The following is a 21,510-nucleotide window of genomic DNA, read 5'->3' as shown; positions in this document are numbered from 1 at the left end:
GTGACATCACCTGCATAGATTACCAGCTCACCTCACCTTGAAAAGTTCAGCCTGTGAAAGTCAAAGGAGCATTTGCATCATTATTGTTTTAGACATTTTTCTTTGTATATCTGTGAGGGGCTAGCTGGATGATATCAGACTATTTGCACTATTTGCAATGGAATAAATAGACCCCACCTGTGCCACTTTCTGTCCAAGTAGGATCAGCTTTCTTAAAGTTGAAGTGTGTAATTTTTTTTATTTTTTTTTATGTTAAAATACCTTCTATCCCTGCTTAATATACAGAGACCATAAGTAATCCATTTGTAGACGAATTCAACTAAAAGGTGTTAGTTGGTTGCTTGGTGGCTCTATCAAAACATTGCTCTGTTTGTTTGAGCATCCTGACCAGTTCGACACCGCAACATTGGTTAAACCAGTGGCGTGGGTTTGGGGTGGGACTACTTGTTTGGATGACCAATGGTACATGGGGTGTGTTCAGGAAACCTGTTTGAAAACAATCATTATTTTCCAATTGAGTTGTGTTTCCAGTGGCACAGAAATTACATACTTCAGCTTTAAGATTAGAGGATGCATTTTTAGGTGTTTCTTTCCAAGATCATAGGTGCTAAGCTGCATGTGCTAACCCTGTACAATTTGTATTATCAAAGACAGTTCGCTTAGTGTAATAAGTTCCCAAGGACTTCAGTAAGTTTGTGGAAAATTGACTGTTACTCATTTTGCAGAGTAGAACTCGGGACGCACGTATGAACGTGATTGCTTGAAGAGATGCAGAGGCAGTTGGCAGGGAAAGTTGCAAGCATGACTTAAGGTGATTCATTTGCTATGATCAGAGTCTGGAGGAGCAGGTAGAGTGATGGAGAGAAAGAGCGAGGGATCCCGCCTAGTGTCACTCAGCAGGGCCTGACTCATAGAGAAGTGTACTCTAGTAGTGGGTGAGGACTATCCTGCCAAAACTCACACACACACACACACACACACACACACACACACACACACACACACACACCAACTCCTTACAGCCTCTTACATCATCACACCAACAGCTATGTCACTATACTATAACACAAGGAAAAAATAAATTCTATTACAATACTAAAGGAATGTTAGTTCTTGTACAGAGACTTGAAACCAAGCCATTTTTAACAACTTCCAGAGAATACTTCTCATATTTTGTTCTTCATTGCAGATGTGGAATTTGTCCACAGAGGAAGAAAACAAAAGTATCGTGGGTTTGATTAAAGCGATCAGGGGTCATGTGTACCAGAGATAATGAGATCAAATAAAAAGCCAAAGTTCACATACCTTTTGAGTAATGCATTTCATGACATTTTTCATGACATTTCCATGAGTGTTTTATTTTATTTTATTTATTTATATTTGTGATTACTGGATAAGGATTTTTTATTTTATTTACTTTTTATCATTTTGTAAAAATTGCACTCAAAAATAGCAATGCCTAGCCGATGAAATATAGATGAGCATAATTAGAAAAATGTATATTTACTATAGAGAATACTATTTTACTATTTTGTTAACACTACAAAAAGGTTGTATTTGTTAACATTTGTTTATTACATTAGATAATACAGGTGCATCTCAATAAATTAGAATGTCGTGGAAAAGTTCATTTATTTCAGTAATTCAACTCAAATTGTGAAACTCGTGTATTAAATAAATTCAATGCACACAGACTGAAGTAGTTCAGGTCTTTGGTTCTTTTAATTGTGATGATTTTGGCTCACATTTAACAAAAACCCACCAACTCACTATCTCAAAAAATTTGAATATGGTGACATGCCAATCAGCTAATAAACTCAAAACACCTGCAAAGTGTTTTCCTGAGCCTTCAAAATGGTCTCTCAGTTTGGTTCACTAGGCTACACAATCATGGGGAAGACTGCTGATCTGACAGTTGTCCAGAAGACAATCATTGACACCCTTCACAAGGAGGGTAAGCCACAAACATCCACTGGCAAAGAAGCTGGCTGTTCACAGAGTGCTGTATCCAAGCATGTTAACAGAAAGTTGAGTGGAAGGAAAAAGTGTGGAAGAAAAAGATGAACAACCAACCAAGAGAACTGCAGACTTATGAGGATTGTCAAGCAAAATCGATTCAAGAATTTGGGTGAACTTCACAAGGAATGGACTGAGGCTGGGGTCAAGGCATCAAGAGCCACCACACACAGACGTGTCAAGGAATTTGGCTACAGTTGTCGTATTCCTCTTGTTAAGCCACTCCTGAACCACAGACAACGTCAGAGGCGTCTTACCTGGGCTAAGGAGAAGAAGAACTGGACTGTTGCCCAGTGGTCCAAAGTCCTCTTTTCAGATGAGAGCAAGTTTTGTATTTCATTTGGAAACCAAGGTCCTAGAGTCTGGAGGAAGGGTGGAGAAGCTCATAGCCCAAGTTGCTTGAAGTCCAGTGTTAAGTTTCCACAGTCTGTGATGATTTGGGGTGCAATGTCATCTGCTGGTGTTGGTCCATTGTGTTTTTTGAAAACCAAAGTCACTGCACCCGTTTACCAAGAAATTTTGTAGCACTTCATGCTTCCTTCTGCTGACCAGCTTTTTAAAGATGCTGATTTCATTTTCCAGCAGGATTTGGCACCTGCCCACACTGCCAAAAGCACCAAAAGTTGGTTAAATGACCATGGTGTTGGTGTGCTTGACTGGCCAGCAAACTCACCAGACCTGAACCCCATAGAGAATCTATGGGGTATTGTCAAGAGGAAAATGAGAAACAAGAGACCAAAAAATGCAGATGAGCTGAAGGCCACTGTCAAAGAAACCTGGGCTTCCATACCACCTCGGCAGTGCCACAAACTGATCACCTCTATGCCACGCCAAATTGAGTTAGTAATTAAAGCAAAAGGAGCCCCTACCAAGTATTGAGTACATATACAGTCAATGAACATACTTTCCAGAAGGCCAACAATTCACTAAAAATGTTTTTTTTTTATTGGTCTTATGATGTATTCTAATTTTTTGAGATAGTGAATTGGTGGGTTTTTGTTAAATGTGAGCCAAAATCATCACAATTAAAAGAACCAAAGACTTAAACTACTTCAGTCTGTGTGCACTGAATTTATTTAATACATGAGTTTCACTATTTGAGTTGAATTACTGAAACAAATGAACTTTTCCACGACATTCTAATTTATTGAGATGCACCTGTATGTACAAACAATGTGTAATGCTTTTACAGCTCTTATTAATCTTGGTTAATGTTAATTTCAATATATACTAATATATTTAACATTAAAATTTGTATATGTTAACATTAGTTAATGTATAATGAACTAACAATGAACAAATGTATACATTTACATTAACCACAGTTAATAAGTACAGTAAAAGTATTGCTCATAGTCAGTTGATATTAACTAATGTAGTTAGAACCTAGTGATATCTAGTGGATTAAATAATGTTAACGAATAGAACCTTAATGTAAAGCGTTACCAAGATTTTCATAGATATTATTTTTATTATATTAGTTTCTATGAATTTTCCAGGCTTAGAAATCACAAATTTTAAATTCCCTGATATTTCCAGGTTTTCCATGACCTTAGGAATCCTGAAAATTGTCTGAGAAGTTTGTTTTATGAAACAAATTCATTACAAAACACGTGAGAATGCGCAGCAATGATGAAGCCTGTCTTACTCATTCCCAGAGTCCCACGTGTGTCATCTATAAAGAGAGGAGGCGTGGCAGGCAGTAGGATGTGTGATGACACCATCTTATGGGCACCTTTCAGAAATAGCAAACTCACCACATGCTTATACACACTGCCCCGGCAAACATGTGGCAATGCTAAGAATAAGTGTTTTAAGTGTTCAGAATGATCCATTAGTGTTGTGTTCCTTTCTAAGTGTTAACAAGTCCCATAATAGCTTCAGTGATGTGAGTGGGTGCAAGAACGATGGCCCATATGATTAACACATCAGCAAGAAACTTTTGTCATGGGTTTTATACTCTTCTGAGAGTCAAATAGTAGACTACTATAAGGAGAGAATTATGTCAAATTAAATCTTCATAAAAATTAGACCGTTTATGAGCTTACCCCAATAAAAGAAAACCTTTTAAGGTGTTTACGTGACCATACACATTGTCAGCTTATTAAAGGGGTTATGACATGAGGAATAAAAATGTCCTTGATCTTTTGACATATAAGAGGTCATTGTACTTTAAAAACATACTGTTAGTTTCAGAACTGAAAACGTCCTCCTTAATAGAAAAAGAGCATTTATTTAAACCAAGCTCCAGAAACAGGCTGTTTGGAATTGGTGGAACTTGTGACGTCACAAGAACCAAATACATCTGCATATGACTGCCTCTTCAGTAAGACATCAACACCTATTTTTCTGTCATTTCACCCTTGGCCCCACCTACTGGTGCTCACTACTCAGTTACACAGGTGAAGTGGAGAGAGATGGGCCTGTCATGGGAGATTCATCTCCACCAAAGGGGACTTACACAGGACACCTTCATGTGCCTATCTGGATTTAAATGTTTTCTACATAAACTCACTAGATGAACAGCTTTGACCATTATCATACATCTTGCGCTGCTTTTAAATGACACGATATTAAGTTATAACTCTAAAAAGGAGACCTCCATTCTGTTTCACTCAGCTGAGCTGTTTCTTGCTGTTTTGAAGGTGTCTTGGACCATTTTTGCACCCATCTGTGCTACACTATATGGCCAAAAATATGTGGACACCCCCTTCTAATTAAAGAGTTTGGTTTGGTTAATACCAGTGAAGATAAATCATAATTCTATTCCAAACAATGGCATTCTAGGGCATTCGCTGCTTCCAACTTTATGGCAACAGTTTGGGGAGATCCCTTTTCTATTCCAGCATGAAAATGCCCCTGTGCACAAAATCCATAAAGAAATGGTTTACTGTGTCTGATGTGGAAGAAATTGACTGGCCTGCACAAAGCCCAGACCTGAACCCCACTGAACACCTTTGGGGTGAATTGGAACGGCAACTGAAAGCCAGGCCCCATCGCCCAACATCAGTGTCAGACCTCAGTGATGCACTTGTGTCTGAATGGGAGCAAATCCCTGCAGCCATGTCACTACATACAGTATAGTGAAAAGATTTCCCAGAAGAGTGGGAGTTGTTATTGCACCAAAGGGGGAAATTGATGCCTATGGTTTTGAAATTGAAGGTTCATCAAGCACACATGGTGTCCACAAACTTTTGTCCACATAGTGTATTTTTCATTGTTAGTCTTTTGTAAACATGCACCTATATGGACGTCTTTGATCTTTTTAATGCATTTCCGGCAATGTGTGCTGCGTTTTAAGAGCACTTTTAAGTGCAACTTTTAAAAATGCTGCCACAGACTGGGAGAAACACTTACCATTCTGTGTGTAAACAAACACGGACAATTTGAGATGTGAAGACCAGCAGCCTTTGGCCTGTTGAAGCACACAATGTCACCGTGGATTGTATTACATTTGCGTATTCAGAACATTTCAGCGTGGATTGTAAGTGTTTCAGACAGAGGGCTTGAGATAGGGTGGAAAATTATTATATATTACTAAATAATGACTGTTGTGGTGCAAAAAAACCCCCCAAAAAACTATACTAACAATATACATGGACCTCAGGGAAGATAATAAAACCTTTAAGCATAATCAGTTTAAGATAATACATGTAAGCACAATGTACAGTTGAAGTCAGAAGTTTACATACACTTAGGTTGAAGTCATTAAAACTCATTTTTTAACCACTCCACAGATTTCATATTAGTCACTTAGTACATCTACTTTGTGCATGACATGAGTAATTTTTCAAACAATTGTTTACAGACAGATTGTTTCACTTTGAATTGACTATATCACAATTCCAGTGGGTCAGAAGTTTACATACACTAAGTTAACTGTGCCTTTAAGCAGCTTGGAAAATTCCAGAAAATTATGTCAAGCCTTTAGACAATTAGCTTCTGATAGGAGGTGCACTGAATTGGAGGTGTACCTGTGGATGTATTGTAAGGCCTACCTTCAAACTCAGTGCCTCTTTGCTTGACATCATGGGAAAAAAGAAATCAGCCAATAAAGACTGTGGACCTCCACAAGTCTGGTTCATCCTTGGGAGCAATTTACAAATGCCTGAAGGTACCACGTTTGACCATAATGCCCATTGTTGTGTTTGGAGGAAAAAGGGTGAGGCTTGCAAGCCGAAGAACACCATCCCAACCATGAAGCATGGGGGTGGCAGCATCATGTTGTGGGGGTGTTTTGCTGCAGGAGGGACTGGTGCACTTCACAAAATAGATGGCATCATGAGGAAGGAAAATTATGTGGATATATTGAAGCAAAATCTCAAGACATCAGCCAGGAAGTTAAAGCTCAGTCATAAATGAGTCTTCCAAATGGACAATGACCCCAAGCATACCTCCAAAGTTGTGGCAAAATGGCTAAAGGACAACAAAAGCCCTGACCTCAATCCGATCACAATCTGTTTTTATTTCATTAAAAAACAGGCAGTTACTATTACTACTTCTATTAAACATATTTACTACATTTTTAACTTGTTCTGGCTTTACTTTCAAGAGAAAACAGGTGTTGACAACAGGTAAAGATGTGACCTGTGCAATGCAATTTTTGTGGCACATAAAGATGTTCGTAAAATGATCTTAAATGTGAACATAAGACAATTTCCTAAATGTTAAATGTTTCCTAACACCAAAGCTGAAAAACATGTGAATAAGCACATGGACTCCACCTACATAATGCCCACAAATATCCTAATATGGTGAGACAGAATACAATAAAAGTGCATGCGTAAGTTATTCATTCGTTCATTCATTCATTCATTCATATGGAATGTTCTTGTGCAGTTGACCAAGGTTTTTTAAAAAAAGTGAGTGCAGCTACCTGTTTCTGCCCATACAGTGCAGCATATTCAACAACTCATCATCAGTTATTCATGTTCATTATCATTAACATGATTAACTATGGCCATCAAGTTTAGGATGACAGAGTTGGGCTGTGAAGAATGCTCCTTGTAGAGCAAAAATATTAATAATGGTGAGATCCACTCCAGGTCACTCAGACATATGTATGGACCAGTATGCATATGCCTGACATAAACATACAGGGTTTGCGGCCAACTAACAGTCCTCATTGGTCTCTAGATACACAATGTCTGAACTCCACAAGCATCTGGGAAAGCACTACAGTGCATGCTGTTCTACAGGTTTGCGCACCTCTGTGTTTTGTTGAGTCATCCTCTGTGCTTCTGTTTATCTTAATTGTGCACTAAATTGCTTTTTTATCTCTTGTTATTTACTGCTTGTGGGAGGAGTGTTTAAAATCATTTAAAATTATAAAGTATGTATTATAACCACAAGAGGGAGTAGAGTGATGTCACTGTCATGCAACATGATGTAAGAAATGTAATTGTTGCAGATATTAATGTAAATAAATTGTATTTTAGTTAAAATGACTGTACATTGGCCCCAAAAACTATTTGGACACTTAAGCAACAATTGTCATACAAAATGCATGATGTCTTCACATTATATAACACAATATCAAACCAAGGGGCATTTATTTTCAAGAAATATTCCAAATGATAAAACAATAGATGTACATTATATATATATATATATATTAGGACAAAAAGTATTTGACACTTTCTAGTTGTAAATATTTGTGGAACATGTCTGTACTACACTATGGTTACTCTATGACACCTGTGTGAACTTGAGGGAAACTGACTTCATACATTCACAAAAATCACAGTGAGACCAGTTGGTTAAAAGTAATTAAAGTAATGGATAAAGTCCAGCATAATTTGTTTGGTGATGCCACTTTGTTTGATATTTTGTATCACATGCAATGACATTTAGAAATTGTATTTATGACTTTAATGTCCAAACGTGTTCAAATACTTTTTAAGGCCTACTGAATGTCATTCCAGAAGAATTAAATATCAAGTGAGTCATATATTGTAGTTCCATGATCTGTAACAAGCTCTAACTCTAAAACTGTTTTATGAAATTCAAATAGGTGAAACCCACTTCTAAATGTCTAACCTGATTGATTGATTGATTGATTGACTAAATATTAAAGGGGCCATGAAATGCTATTTTGTTTTATATATAATTGTATTATCTTACCTGAGATCCACTGATAATTTCAGTGAAGTTTTTTGCACAAAAACTGTTATAGTTTAGCAATAAATGATCATTTTCCACCCTGTTTCTGGCCCTCTGTGGCCTCAGCTGCTCCTTTAAACTTCAATGTAAACACCCACTGTTCTGATTGCCTAACATTGTGCGGCCCCTCACATTCAGCCATATTTGAAATTCAGTCGAAAGAGAATATACAAGCTCTCCACAACATTATAAAACTAAATTTCAGGGTTTACATATAAAACACATTTAATCAGAATACTTTAAACTTCACTCAAGCACAGTAGCATCATAACCATCAAACAGTCATGCCATTTGAAATATTAATGAATGAATATTAATGAATCTGAGTTGTAACTGACACCACGTCTTTTAAAAGCGGCACGATAAACATGACAATGGTCAAAGATGTCTGTGGAATGTATGTTATATGCACAAAAAATTCAAAATAGTCCAGATGGGTCCCCTTTTTCTGTTTAGGAATATTTGGTTACACTAGGCCTGTCTCTCTCCCTCTCTGTTTATGATACGAACAGAGCGCCAGTGTGCGGGGCCAAGGGTGCAATGACGCATGTTGTGGGGTGTGTAAATCCAACTGAGCAATGTCTCGTGACGTCACAAACTCACAGTTTCGAAAACGAGATGTTTCAATAGAGTGGGAACTATAAATGCTCTTTTTAGACGGGGGAGAAAGTTTTGAGTTCTGAAATTTACAGTATGACCCCTTTAAATATAACAGTTTTGCTGTGTGGTATATTTGTTATAGGTAATGTGCCGTACTTTCTTTTTCAAGGAAATGTGTTCATATGTATGTGTATGACTAACAGAGCATGAATGAGTTGCTGTGTGTTTATCCATGTGTTATGCACACAGATAGCTATGATAACCATGTTGAACCCTTGACTTTTCCTCTCCAGGAGGTTTTTCCACCACACAGTCAGCCAGCCAGCACAACAGGTGCCAATGGACTGATGGCAAGAGAGAGTGAAAAGAGAGCAAGAGAGAGAGTGTGTAAGAGCAACTTACATTTCTCCAGAGAAAAATCGGTACACACGTTACTGGAGGAGTCACTGAGGAGAAAGAGAGTGAGAGAGAGGGAGGCAGATGAAAAAGTAGTGAGTCAGTAGTGAGAAAGATAGTAATAAGTGAGAGGGAGGGATGAAGAGGAGGAAGGTATAATTACAGAGAGAGAAAGAGAGAGGGTACACACAGTGAGAAGCTAGAGACAGGGAGACTGCGAGTCAGAGGACAGTTTAACCCAGCCCACTTTCCACTAAACCATTCAACTCTCGCACAGGGCACCCTGCTCTGCTCTGTCAGGTTTCTCCAGAGCACACAGCAGCCCAGACGAGCACCAGGACCTGTATGCTGTGCAGGAGTTGCCTACAGCTGATAAACTGCAGCTCAACTGCAGGAGCAGATATCTATCTATCTATCTATCTATCTATCTATCTATCTATATATATATATATATATATATATATATATATATATATATATATAGTATATAGATATAGATATAGATATATATACATATATATATATACCTGCAGAGGAACCGACGGCAGTTCATTCAGCTCTTGAACTTTATCAGCATGATAAGGATTATTTTGAACTGGCCCCCATTTATCATATTGATTTGACCAGAAAGCCAGAGCGCTGACTGTGATCTATTGGCAGTGGAGCAGGACTGATTGCTTGAAGCCAAGACTGAGGTGTGAGTTCGCCATCACTCAGGATGTCCTCTTTCACGCTAATGACAGGAGTGCTGCTCTTCTCCGGCTGTTTATCAGGTGGCTGCTCACCCACACCGGCCGAGACCATTGTGCAGGGCACAGAGGGGCAGCAGCAGCAAGCAGTCGGGTCTCTGGAGGGTGATGCCGTGACCCCCTGTCCCTCCTGTGCTCTGGCTCAGAGAGAGAAAGACTCGGTGGGCTCTGAAGAGCAGACTGACATGGTGGAGGCGGTCAAGAGGCACATCCTCAATATGCTGCATCTGAACACCCGACCCAACATCACACACCCGGTGCCCCGCGCCGCCCTGCTTAATGCCATCCGTAAGCTGCATGTGGGACGGGTGGGTGAGGATGGCACGGTAGAGATGGAGGAAGATGGAGGGGGGTTCAGAGAGCACAGTGAGCTACCTGAGGAACAGCCCTTTGAGATCATCACCTTTGCAGAATCTGGTGAGTTGCCATTCAGTGCTGATGTACTAATGCAGGCTTATTAGGTTCTGCTTGAGAAGGAATTATCGAAGATGACAAATTATTAGGCTGCTCATGGTGCTAAGTAACGAGCTGCCACACCTGTTGAGCGAGACAGTGGAGAAACGGTGAAGTGCAATAAATGTTAATTATTATGACTTTTAAAACCTTTTATCAGTAACACTATAATACATTTCATTAATACATTAACAAATAGTATTATATGATATAATGCTTAACAGATCATTATTTAATGCACTGCAATGTAACTTAAATGTGCTTCATGTGGTAAAATCTAAATTAAATGGTTTTATGGTTTTAAGTCAAAAATATTATTTAATATGACAAAATCAACTTGACTACATTAGGTTATACCAACAAAACTCATTTTTAAGGTTTAGATCAAGTATACATAACTACTTAAAGCACCAACTGAACGTATCCACTTTTTACAGTGTGTGCATGTTTATAGTAATGTCATTACTAATTGATTCATATGCACATTCATAAATGAACATTAACTACTGATCTGCATTACATAATGCTTGTTACTGATGCATTAATGAAGGTTATTATAAAGTAGGACCTGTTTTATCTAAACTCATGCCTCTTTTTCTGAGTTAAATGGGAAAAAATAATTGCTTTTCAGTACAGTTTTTTAAATTTTGTTTGAGCTGTCTCATATTCACCCTGTTAAGCTCAAAACCGGTTCCTTCACGGTTTCCTTGTTAAGATATTTACAGAAAATGCTTGGAGTATATACTGTATGATGTACAGTGGATGTCACCTTAAATGGCTCCACTCAGTTTCCAAGGAGTGCTTTTAAAAAGCACTCAGATAGGTGTTAGCGGAGGTCTGCAAGAGATACAGAAAGTCAATGTAAGGGGAACACATGCTCTGCAGCTGTGGAGTATTAACACTCTGACTGCACACTGCTGTGGGAGGCTCTCAGTGCTGCGCTACTGATATCAGATGAGGAAATAATGCCCCTGTTAACAGCTATTGAATGTTTCCACTTGAACATCTTCAGTCCTGCCAAATAATGGCAAACTGATAATTAGTTTTAGTTTTATAATTCAGTATCAAAATGAGATTCTGCTTCTAAAAACACTATTCAAACTTTGGACATAGTTTGCTTCTAAACTATGCCAGCTATTCACAAAAAGGCAGTGTTTGTCTTTTTACCATCCTATTGCTCAAATTAGCTCAAATTTAGAGCTATTTGATGCTGAAAGAAATTGTGCTCTGTCGCTTATCTAATGATCTGTTTTGCTTTCTATGGAGGATCAGAAAAACTAAAATCCCGCAAACAATGCTATATCTCATTGAATCCTTCTTTGGCGCCACCAGTAACAAACAATACATCCTGGTTGGTTCAATGGACTAAATCTGGGATGGGAAGATCCACAAGTACATTCCATTTTTAATTGGTTCCTCATGACTTACTTATAACAATGTCACTGATCCACAAATCAGTATGACACTGCTGTAAAATAGCTACATTTATCTGAATGGGGTACAGTGTGCCATGGAAGCACACTGATGAGACGGCGCATCTCATGGCATTTTTGTTCTTTTTTGCCCAAACAATATAGCAGTGTTTCTAAAGATAACAAGGCTGACCTATCTTTAGAACACCACTGGCATCCAGGATGGCAGTCACATCTGAATCTTTTGCACAGATTGACCACCAACACTCTTAATGGGACGAGTTCTGTGGCTCGTTAATTGCAGCTATCATCATTGAGCACAAAAAGGAGCCCAAAAACATGTGACAACGCAGCCGCTTGTGCCTGTTTGCTTACATAAATGTGCATAATGCCCCTGATGCTATAAATAGATCTTTTGAATGAACCTTAGATTAAAAAAGGCCCCTCCAAGCCTTTATGAGATTGCAGGGGTGTTAATGATGCACCAGGGCCTGGAGAGAGGGATGGGGTGGTTTGATCCCATACAAAACCCACAGGGCTGTTAGCCGGCCATAATTGCTCCATTCATCAAAATATGGGGCCCAGTAATTACTCTGGGCTGCTCTGTTAGTGTGTGGAATAGTCAGGGTTTCTTTGAAAGTATCTTAGTTCAACAGTGAGACTGGATGAGTTGGTCGGAGAGGGAGAGGAAGAGAGAATCATCAAAAGTTTTAAAAGAAGAAAAGTTTTTTTTTTTTTCAGTTTTGGTCTTCTGAGTGAGTGAGAGAAAGATGCTTCATTTACAGATGTTCTCTCAGGCTTGCATAGGTTTTCAAACAAAAACTCTTCTCTTGATGCTGTCTCATATAGTGTGAAGTATAGTGTGAGAGTGAGAGAGCTTCTTGCAGATGACAGGATGAATTGAGGTTAATTGTACCAGCTCTTCTCTCACATGGGCATTTGATATGGAACCTGGATGATTTTGCTGATCTGCTCTGGTTAGCTTGGCTTGTTGCCTCTCTGCTCAGCTTCCTGAAACTGCATAGATCTTGACCGACGCATTACTGTCTTAAAGTACCTTGAAGTTTACTCAGACGGAAGTAATCAAGGATGGATTATGGTCCTGTGAGGGCCAGGGGCCCCAGCCTCTGTGAAGGCTCCTTCTTTACATTGACATTTTACATTTAGTCATTTAGCAGTTGCTTTTATCCAAAGCAACTTATAAATGAGGAACATAACAAGCAAATTGTAATCCAAAAGCCAACAATATCTGCAGTTTTACACTGCCAAGTTCCAATGGTAGAGTACTACAAAACTAGAGCAGAAGAAAGAAACAGACAAGAGTGAAATTATTTTTAAATAAAGGAATAGATAACCTAAAAAGGATAATTCTCTCATTATTTACTCTCCCTCATGCTGTCTTAAACTCATTTGACTTTTGAATTTTATACATTTGTGATATAAAGTCTCAAAAGTTCCAATTACAAGGATAACCATCATCATTTATTTCACATTGTGGCAACAGTTCATGGCATACATTCAAGTGCTGTTTGTCTATCTATATAAATTTTACCTACAGTGGCTTATTTCCAGGTGTCTCTCACCTAAGGCCCAAATGGCCCCATTGGCCTGATCCATAATTCATCCTTGGATTAATTTATTAAAAAGAAGACTTTTAAAAAAAAAAAAAAATCTTATTTCATCTGCTGTCCCCTGTAGCAGCCCTTTCTCCTGACAAATTACACCCGAGGCTTCATTTTTAGGGAACAAATAGGTGATAGATTTTTGTATTGTAAGAGACAAAACAGTGCAAGACTGTACTGTAGGTAAACACAAGATAAAACTAGATTAGGTATGGAATATCTTTTGTGCAGTGGCCATCAGATAATTGTTTTATCTATTGTGGCAGTGATCAGGGATTGTAATATCACATTTACATCCTGGTTCAACAATACATCTGACTACATTGAGACCTCTTGTTAAGACCAGTGTTGGGTGGATGCTCTTTTATCGGACACAAAAGCGATTGGTTGTTACTCCACTTCTTTAGTGAGTCAATGATATGACATCAAATTGTGAATGCCCTTAGTGTGAAGTGTCTAGACCTGATCTCAGAAAGAGGTAACAGAATCATCTCAAGTGTCATCACAGGTCTCTCAAGTGTTTTGTCTATTCAAAGTCAAAGTCAGGTTTACTGTCATTTTTACATATTGCAGAGTAATAGACAAAAAGTTCCTTCGGGAAATTACAGTCCAGCATTTAACATCTCCAAGCATTTGACACACAGTGCACTATATATGTAACAGTAAATTACAAACAATATATAGCCATCAATACGACAATATTTACAAATATTTACAACTCTATCTATCAGACAGTCTGTTGTGTACAGTATAAGTACAAAGGTTTTAAAATATGACCATTATTATTAAGACTCACTGCATGAACATAAAACTAAGCAAACAATTCTTTTATCTTCTTTAAAACTGTATGTTGTCAAGTGATGCTCATTTGTGCACAAGGCAAATTATTCACAATGAATTTTGATGCAACTTTGTTACTTCCAAAACAGTCTTGTCCTTTCTCTTTTCTTAAGATTGATATTTCAGTGCAGAGACACAATTATAGCAAACTTTCAGCAGATAACCCAGATGCAGATTAGTGACAATATGAGAAGTGTTTCCAAATAAGAGGAATAAGTCAGTGTGGAGAGGCATACGCCCATGGTTTATGTGACAGTAGGCACAGCTGACCTTTGCCTTTGAAGTGCCACTTAAGAGCTTCTGATCAGTCCTCCTCATTTAGAGCTGATACTTTAGAGGAGAGACATGTGGCATGCATTTAAACCTACAAGAAAGATAACACACAACCACTGTACTGACTAAGGAACCAAATGGCTGTGCCAGAAGAGCAGATGCCTTTTAATATGGAAAGGCCAACTCTTTATACACAGTCACACACAGCAGCTTTTATTTGAGTTAAGAGGTGTTCTGATAAGAGATTCGGTTAGATAACGCCGCAGAGAGGGAGAGACAACATTCAGCTGCAAATACTATGTAGTGTAGAAAACATGCAGTGCTGCCGTGTTTCTTCCACAGAAAAGACTGGTCATATGTAGTGTAATATTTCGCACATATATACTGTCTATGCAAAACATTGTTCTTTCCCATTAACCTGCAATTACTGAGCTGTATTTTTACAAATTCATTACTGTTCTGAATTTCCATTGTCCACTCTCAACACTAGAGACAGACTTTTTTTTTTTACCAATACAATACTGATTATTTTTTAGTGTCTTATAACTGATATTTGATTTTAAATAATGATTTTATTTCTGATTTTGTTACACAATAAATACATAAATCAGCATGAGAGTACAATAATAAAAACAATATTTATACTTAATATAATAATAATCATTTTATTACATTTTCAAATTAAAATTAAATTGCATTTGATTTTATTAGTATTATTGTTATTATTATTTATCCCATTATAAATTTAGTCTATGCCAAGTTGTTTTGTGATCTAAATAGTGACAAATTGTTTCTATCTGTTTTGTAATAAGTGTACTGGTTAAGTGTAAAACTCTGTTTCTCACTTGAGAATGAATGGACACTTCAAACAGAGGGAAGACAATTCACATTAGTGTGGTGGCAGTCCATTGCTCACTAAGCTATTTGTTTGACAATTTAGTCTACAGTGTAAGAGAATATTGGCTTGAAACATTTAATTTCAACTTAAAAATAGTTCTTCCTGTTATGTGTGAAGTCCATTCAGTGCTTTGTGGGAGTTTTCTAACAATGGCAGATTCATTGAAGAGAACTGACTGCCCAGTAAAGTTGCTCGCTCATCGCATGACTCCAAAAGCTTAAATGAGCTTTAATCAGCAGGCATCTATCCAGTTTTATCCATGCATATTGTCTTTAGGCAGTAGTAAAATATGGATAGATATTGTCATTAATGGCATGACAATCGTGGCATATCTGATAAAGATTGCGCTGATGCATCTTCAGATTCATAGTGCTCTATTATTCATATAGATGAGTCAGTATAGGTAGACCTGTATAGGTAAAACTGTATTTGGGTCATTCTATGACACATGCGATGGAGTAAAAAAAAAAAAAAAAAAAAAAAAGAGACTTCACATTATGAAAGGATGATGACTTCATTATGAAGTTTTTTTTTAATTTATGAAGTAGCGATATATGATGTATGGAATAGAGTAATATGACTGTCTTTTTAATAATAAAGACAAAATGATAGTGTTATTTTTATCAATATCAGCATATTTGCTATTAATATAGCAAGGATAAGTTGGAAACACATTGGTGGGGACAGGCAAAAAAAAAAAAAAAAAAAAGCATCCTCTGTAAGATGGAAAAAGAAAAAATCATACAAATAAAATAAAATTACTGGATTTTTGTTGATGTGTTTTGAAAATGTCTATATTAACCCATGCAAAGTTGGCATCGCCTATTCACTGTTCAAGTCATTTTACTCATATGTATATGAGGGACACAAATGGCACCTGTTTTCATTGAATCACCCATTTTTCTGAGATATCTATGTGCCAAATTGAAGAGCATAAAAGATACAGTTCTTTAAAAAACAGAGGGTGTTTTCACAGATATGCTGGCTATCCTCATTTATATCAGATAACACAGGATTTATTTAATGTGGACATGTTGACTAAACAGTTGAATTAATAGCAGTTCTGCTGAGGAGTGGTTGGCAGAGAGTAATTTAAGAGAGTCAATATCTTAGATCTGTAAATCAGCAGTGGTTACTGATGCTGAGCTGGCTTATAGCAGACAGTCATGTGCAAGTTATAGGGAAGGCCCTTGTCATAACATAACAGGCTTTATGTACACAAATGAAGTGCCAGGATTTTAGGCACAGGAAATGTTTTTATGGACTGAGGCTAGGTGTTGACGAAGGACTGCAGATGGTGGAGCTGGACTGCAAAATGTACATATCCTCTCTCACGGTAAGAAAGAGAGAGGGCTGTTGAGCTGTTTCTCATCTATCAAATTGCTGTATGCTAAGAAAGAGGACTAGTTTTCTGCTTCGTGTAAAGTATAAGTATAAAGTATAAAGCTGAAGTGTGTAAATTTTTTCTGATGCTTTCAAACTTTTTCCTATCCCATTTTAATATGCAGGGGCAATCATAAGGGGCCGTGCACCAAGAACATGTTTTTGCATACATCTGTGCTGTTTTTCAATTGTTTTCCTAAGTTTTCAGTGTCTTGCGTAGAAGCGCCAAGTTTTTTAGTCTCCATGTCAAGTTAAAAAACTTCAACTGTTAAAAATGCATCTCGAGACCAGCGTTCTGCTTTATTTGTGGCTCTGCATCTAGATTTTTTTAGTGCAAGGCGTATTCAGTTTGAACGACCCCTATGTATGTTCCTTTCCCCAAAAAGTGTAAATACTGCGACCAGTATTTCGGTTGCACCAAACAAATTAAAAATCACTAATTTGTTTGATAATCTGGACCAGTCCAACACAGCAACAACCAATAGCTTGAGTCTGAGGCGGGCTTATTTGTTTGTTGATCTAAGACAGATGGGGCAAGGGTTTGGAAAACCTGTTCAAAAACAGTCATAATTTTTACAGTTCCATTTGGTGATGCGAGTGGCACAGAAATTAAACTTAAACTTCAAATCTCAAATTTAACAATGTAATTTCAGTCTCAACATAAAGATAACCAATTGCTTAATGTCTTTGCCACAGGTGATGTCCCTGATGTCGTGACATTTGAAATTTCCAAGGAGGGCAGCACTCTGACTGTGGTGGAGCAGGCCAATGTGTGGCTGTTTCTTAAGGTTGCAAAAGGCAACCGAGGGAAGGGCAAGGTCTCCATCAAGCTACTGCAGCAAGGAAAGGCTGACACAAGCTCTGCTAATGGGCCTTCGGAGGTGGTTGTGTCTGAGAAGACAGTGGACACACGGCGCAGCGGCTGGCACACACTACCCGTGCCCCGTACAGTGCAGGCCCTCCTGGATGGGGAAAGCAGCTTGATCAGTCTACGCGTTTCCTGTTCAATGTGTGCCGAAGCCGGTGCTACGCCCGTTATGGTGCCTGCAGAGGGCAACAAGAGCAGGGAGAGAGAGCAGTCTCACCGACCCTTCCTCATGGTCGTCCTCAAGACATCTGAAGAGCACCAGCACCGGCGCAGCAAGCGTGGCCTTGAGTGTGACGGCAAAATCCGCATCTGCTGTAAACGGCAGTTCTACGTCAACTTCAAAGACATTGGGTGGAGCGACTGGATCATTGCTCCATCTGGATATCATGCAAACTACTGCGAGGGTGACTGTCCCAGCCATGTGGCCAGCATCACAGGCTCCGCCCTCTCCTTTCATTCCACCGTCATAAACCATTATCGAATGCGTGGCTACAGCCCCTTTAACAACATCAAGTCGTGCTGCGTGCCCACGCGCCTAAGAGCCATGTCTATGCTCTACTACAATGAGGAGCAGAAGATCATTAAGAAAGACATTCAGAACATGATAGTGGAGGAGTGCGGCTGCTCATAAGACTCCTGATAAACAGTTCTGAACTATCTTAAATGTTGGTACAAAGCACATATCAGAGGATTGGCAATCTGTTTTCACCCACAAACTTTTGAACTGCAAACTTGGGCAACTTATTTGTTTATAGATCATTCCAATAGGACTCCAATAGTATTGGAATGGTCTTTGTGGCACTTTCATATATAAATGAAAATGAGAAAAAAAACATAATCTATTTTTTTTAATGAAGGGACTCAGAGACTGAGAAGGAACGGGTGCATGGGATAAAGTGTCAGCCCTGATTCTCTGCACTGCAATAAAAAGACAATTATTTGGAAGTGTGGAATTCTATATTCTGAACAAAAGAACCATGTGACTCTATGCAAGTCAAGTATTATTACTGGATGTCGTTCCTTTTTTTATTATTTGACTTTTAGCTTTTGGTTTTATGTTGTTTTTATTGGCAACCCTTTCTCACAAAAAGAGTCATTGTGTTAGTATATCTTAAAGAAGTCGTTATTTTTATTATTTTTATTTTTTCAGAAATACTTGAAAAAAATTAGTTTGACCAGCTGCTGGAGCCAAACTACATTATTATTATTATTATTATTATTATTATTATTACTATTAATCACCTATTATTATTTTTCTAGTAAACATTATGAATGTTGATGAAAAGTAATATGAATTTGCACTACGCCAATATTTCTACCATGTTAGCCCAAAGCGGGATGGGCTGCATTCCAGTTGCCATATCATAGTATAGAACTATATGCATTTGAAACTTAAACATAGTAAACCAAAGACCATACACATCCCATTCTCAGAGCAAATCCCCAAAATGCCCAGCTCTGTGAATTTAATGAAATTAGCAACAAAAGTTTATAGCCAACATAATGTACCATTAACACAATATAGCACATAAGATAACTTTTTGTTTGTTTGTTTTTCCTGAAACAGCCTCTTTGTGTTTCTTTTTTACTTTTTGTATTTCAACAGTGTTTGTCTCAAACAATTTATAACAAAGATCTTAGAATCTAAACTGAAACCTAGGCCTCAGCGTTGTTCTCAACAGAAATATTCAGTAAAGAAGGTGGCAGAAAAATGAGCTGGCAATGGCACTTTGCTTCGGTCAGGGGCAAAGTTCAAGAAACTAAAGGAAGCTTTCGGATATAAAAAGAAGCTTGCTCTGTTTTATGTATAGTTATTCAACATATGGTGATATGTTGCTATGTTGTACAAATCAAAATATGTGCTTGTTATGTTTTATATCTAATTTATTTTGCAGCATATTCTTTGCTTCACTATTAAAGCTAAATTGTACAAATACAGCATTTGGTTTAAGTCAACAATGTGTGTTTACTAGACCAGATGATAAGCTGTCCACCATATTTTCAACACTAAATTCAAGCTAGTTTGGCTTTCTTGTTTTCACTGAATGTAGTCTAATTATAACTTTACAGATTGATTGACCAATCTGTCACTTAAACCTAAATAATAGCATAGTTTAGTCAAAGCAGATGCTGTGAGAACTCCTAAAGACCGTAGTTTGCTGTCATTTTAGCCACGCAGCAGCTGTCAAAAGCGATATTTCAAATGAGGAATCAGAGAAACAGCTTTTTTTTATCCGAGATCTCACATTATCAGAAAATGCTTGATGCTAACTTTGACATTTAACTCTGTTGCATACACCCAGTGCAAGGAACTGTGCAATTTGTGCTGAAAAATTACAGGAAAAATACTTAAAAAAATTATTCATAAGAAAGACAACAAATATGGGTTTTAGCAGTGGCTGATTCTAAAATTATTACCTCCAATTCTATGTGGTTACAGCCTTGCAAAGCAGCAAAAGTAATAATCATTACTAAGCCTAACTCTGTCTCTAAAGTGCCACATTATTTTAACCCAGTCAGAGTAAGTTTAAAATTCATAAACTTACAATGTTTATAGCTGAGTAATTTGTGTTAGCATCACCCAGTTTTGGTGTAATAAATCACACATTATTGATTGGACATTATAATTGAAAAAACTCTTTTAAAACATGTTTGCGCAATGAGCATTCAACTCTGTAACAGTTATTATACACTACCGATCAAAAGTTTTGAAACACTTACTCATTCTTCATTATAATTTTTTTTTCTTCACATTTTAGAATAATAGTAAAGTCATCAAAACTATGGAATAACATAAATGGAACTATGGGAATTATGCTGTGACTAAACAAAATCCAAAATAAAGATATTTTAGCATCTTCAAAGTAGTCACCCTTTGCCTAGAATTTTCAGACATGTACTCTTGACATTTTCTCAACCAACTTCTTGAGGTATCACCCTGGGATGCTTTTTAAACTGTATTGAAGGTGTTCCCATCTATGTTGGGCAATTATTGGCTGCTTTTCTTTATTATTTGGTCCAAGTCATCAATTTCAAAAAAATTTTTTTTTTTGATTACATTTTAGTTTTATAATTAAATAAATTAATATGTTGGCACAATTATATTTATGTCTACAAAACTAATTTCAAACATTTAAGCATATGCTTCAGATCAAAAGATTTTTAAGATCATGAGAAACATTTCAGTCTAGTGTTGCAAAACTTTTGACTGGTAGTGTATATCAAGGTTAAATGTTATGGGGTTAAAGATTAGCACAAATTGGGTAATAATGGACTTAAGTAGCAAAAATTATCAAACCACACTACATTATTCATTGTCAATATTTTTGTAATTGAGTTTGACGAGACCAATGTAAGTTTAAACATAATGAATATACACTTTGACAGCTTACCAGTAACTTACAGTGCATTCATAAAGTATTCAGACCCCTTCATTTGTTTCCACATTTTGTTATGTTGCAGCCTTATGCTAAAATGCTTTAAAAAAAAAATTTTTAAAAAAATTGACATCAGTCAACACTCCATACCCCATAATGACAAAGCAAAAAACAGATTTTTGATAAATTTGCATATTTATTAAAAAAGAAAAACTGAAATATCACATGAACATATAGTCCACCTGTGGAAAATTTAATTGACTGAACATGATTTGGAAAGGCACACACCTGTCTACAGTATATAAGGTTTCACAGCTGAAAATGCACATCAGAGCAAAAACCAAGCCATGAGGTCAAAGAAACTGCCTGCAGAGTTCAGAGACAGGATTGTGTCAAGGCACAGGTCTGGGGAAGGCTAAAAAAAAATTCAGCTGCACTGAAGATTACCAAGAGCACAGAGC

General features: G+C 37.4%; 2 protein-coding genes across 2 annotated transcripts in view; one reads left to right on the top strand and one right to left on the bottom strand.

Moving 5' to 3' along the window:
* LOC127440281 (UPF0415 protein C7orf25 homolog) overlaps window positions 1-21,510 on the bottom strand; it is a 340,920-nt gene that overhangs the window by 223,186 nt on the left and 96,224 nt on the right. The window lies entirely within an intron of this gene.
* On the top strand, window positions 9,713-19,596 carry LOC127440283 (inhibin beta A chain-like). The gene is made up of 2 exons (XM_051696769.1): window positions 9,713-10,340; window positions 17,501-19,596. The coding sequence occupies exons 1-2, from the start codon at window positions 9,893-9,895 to the stop codon at window positions 18,301-18,303; spliced, it is 1,251 nt and encodes a 416-aa protein (XP_051552729.1). The 5' UTR covers window positions 9,713-9,892; the 3' UTR covers window positions 18,304-19,596.

This window comes from Myxocyprinus asiaticus, chromosome 5 (assembly GCF_019703515.2).
Source record: "Myxocyprinus asiaticus isolate MX2 ecotype Aquarium Trade chromosome 5, UBuf_Myxa_2, whole genome shotgun sequence".
NCBI lineage: Eukaryota > Metazoa > Chordata > Actinopteri > Cypriniformes > Catostomidae > Myxocyprinus > Myxocyprinus asiaticus.
The sequence above is the reverse complement of the archived record's forward strand: the minus strand, read 5'-3'. Positions and strand labels throughout refer to the sequence as shown.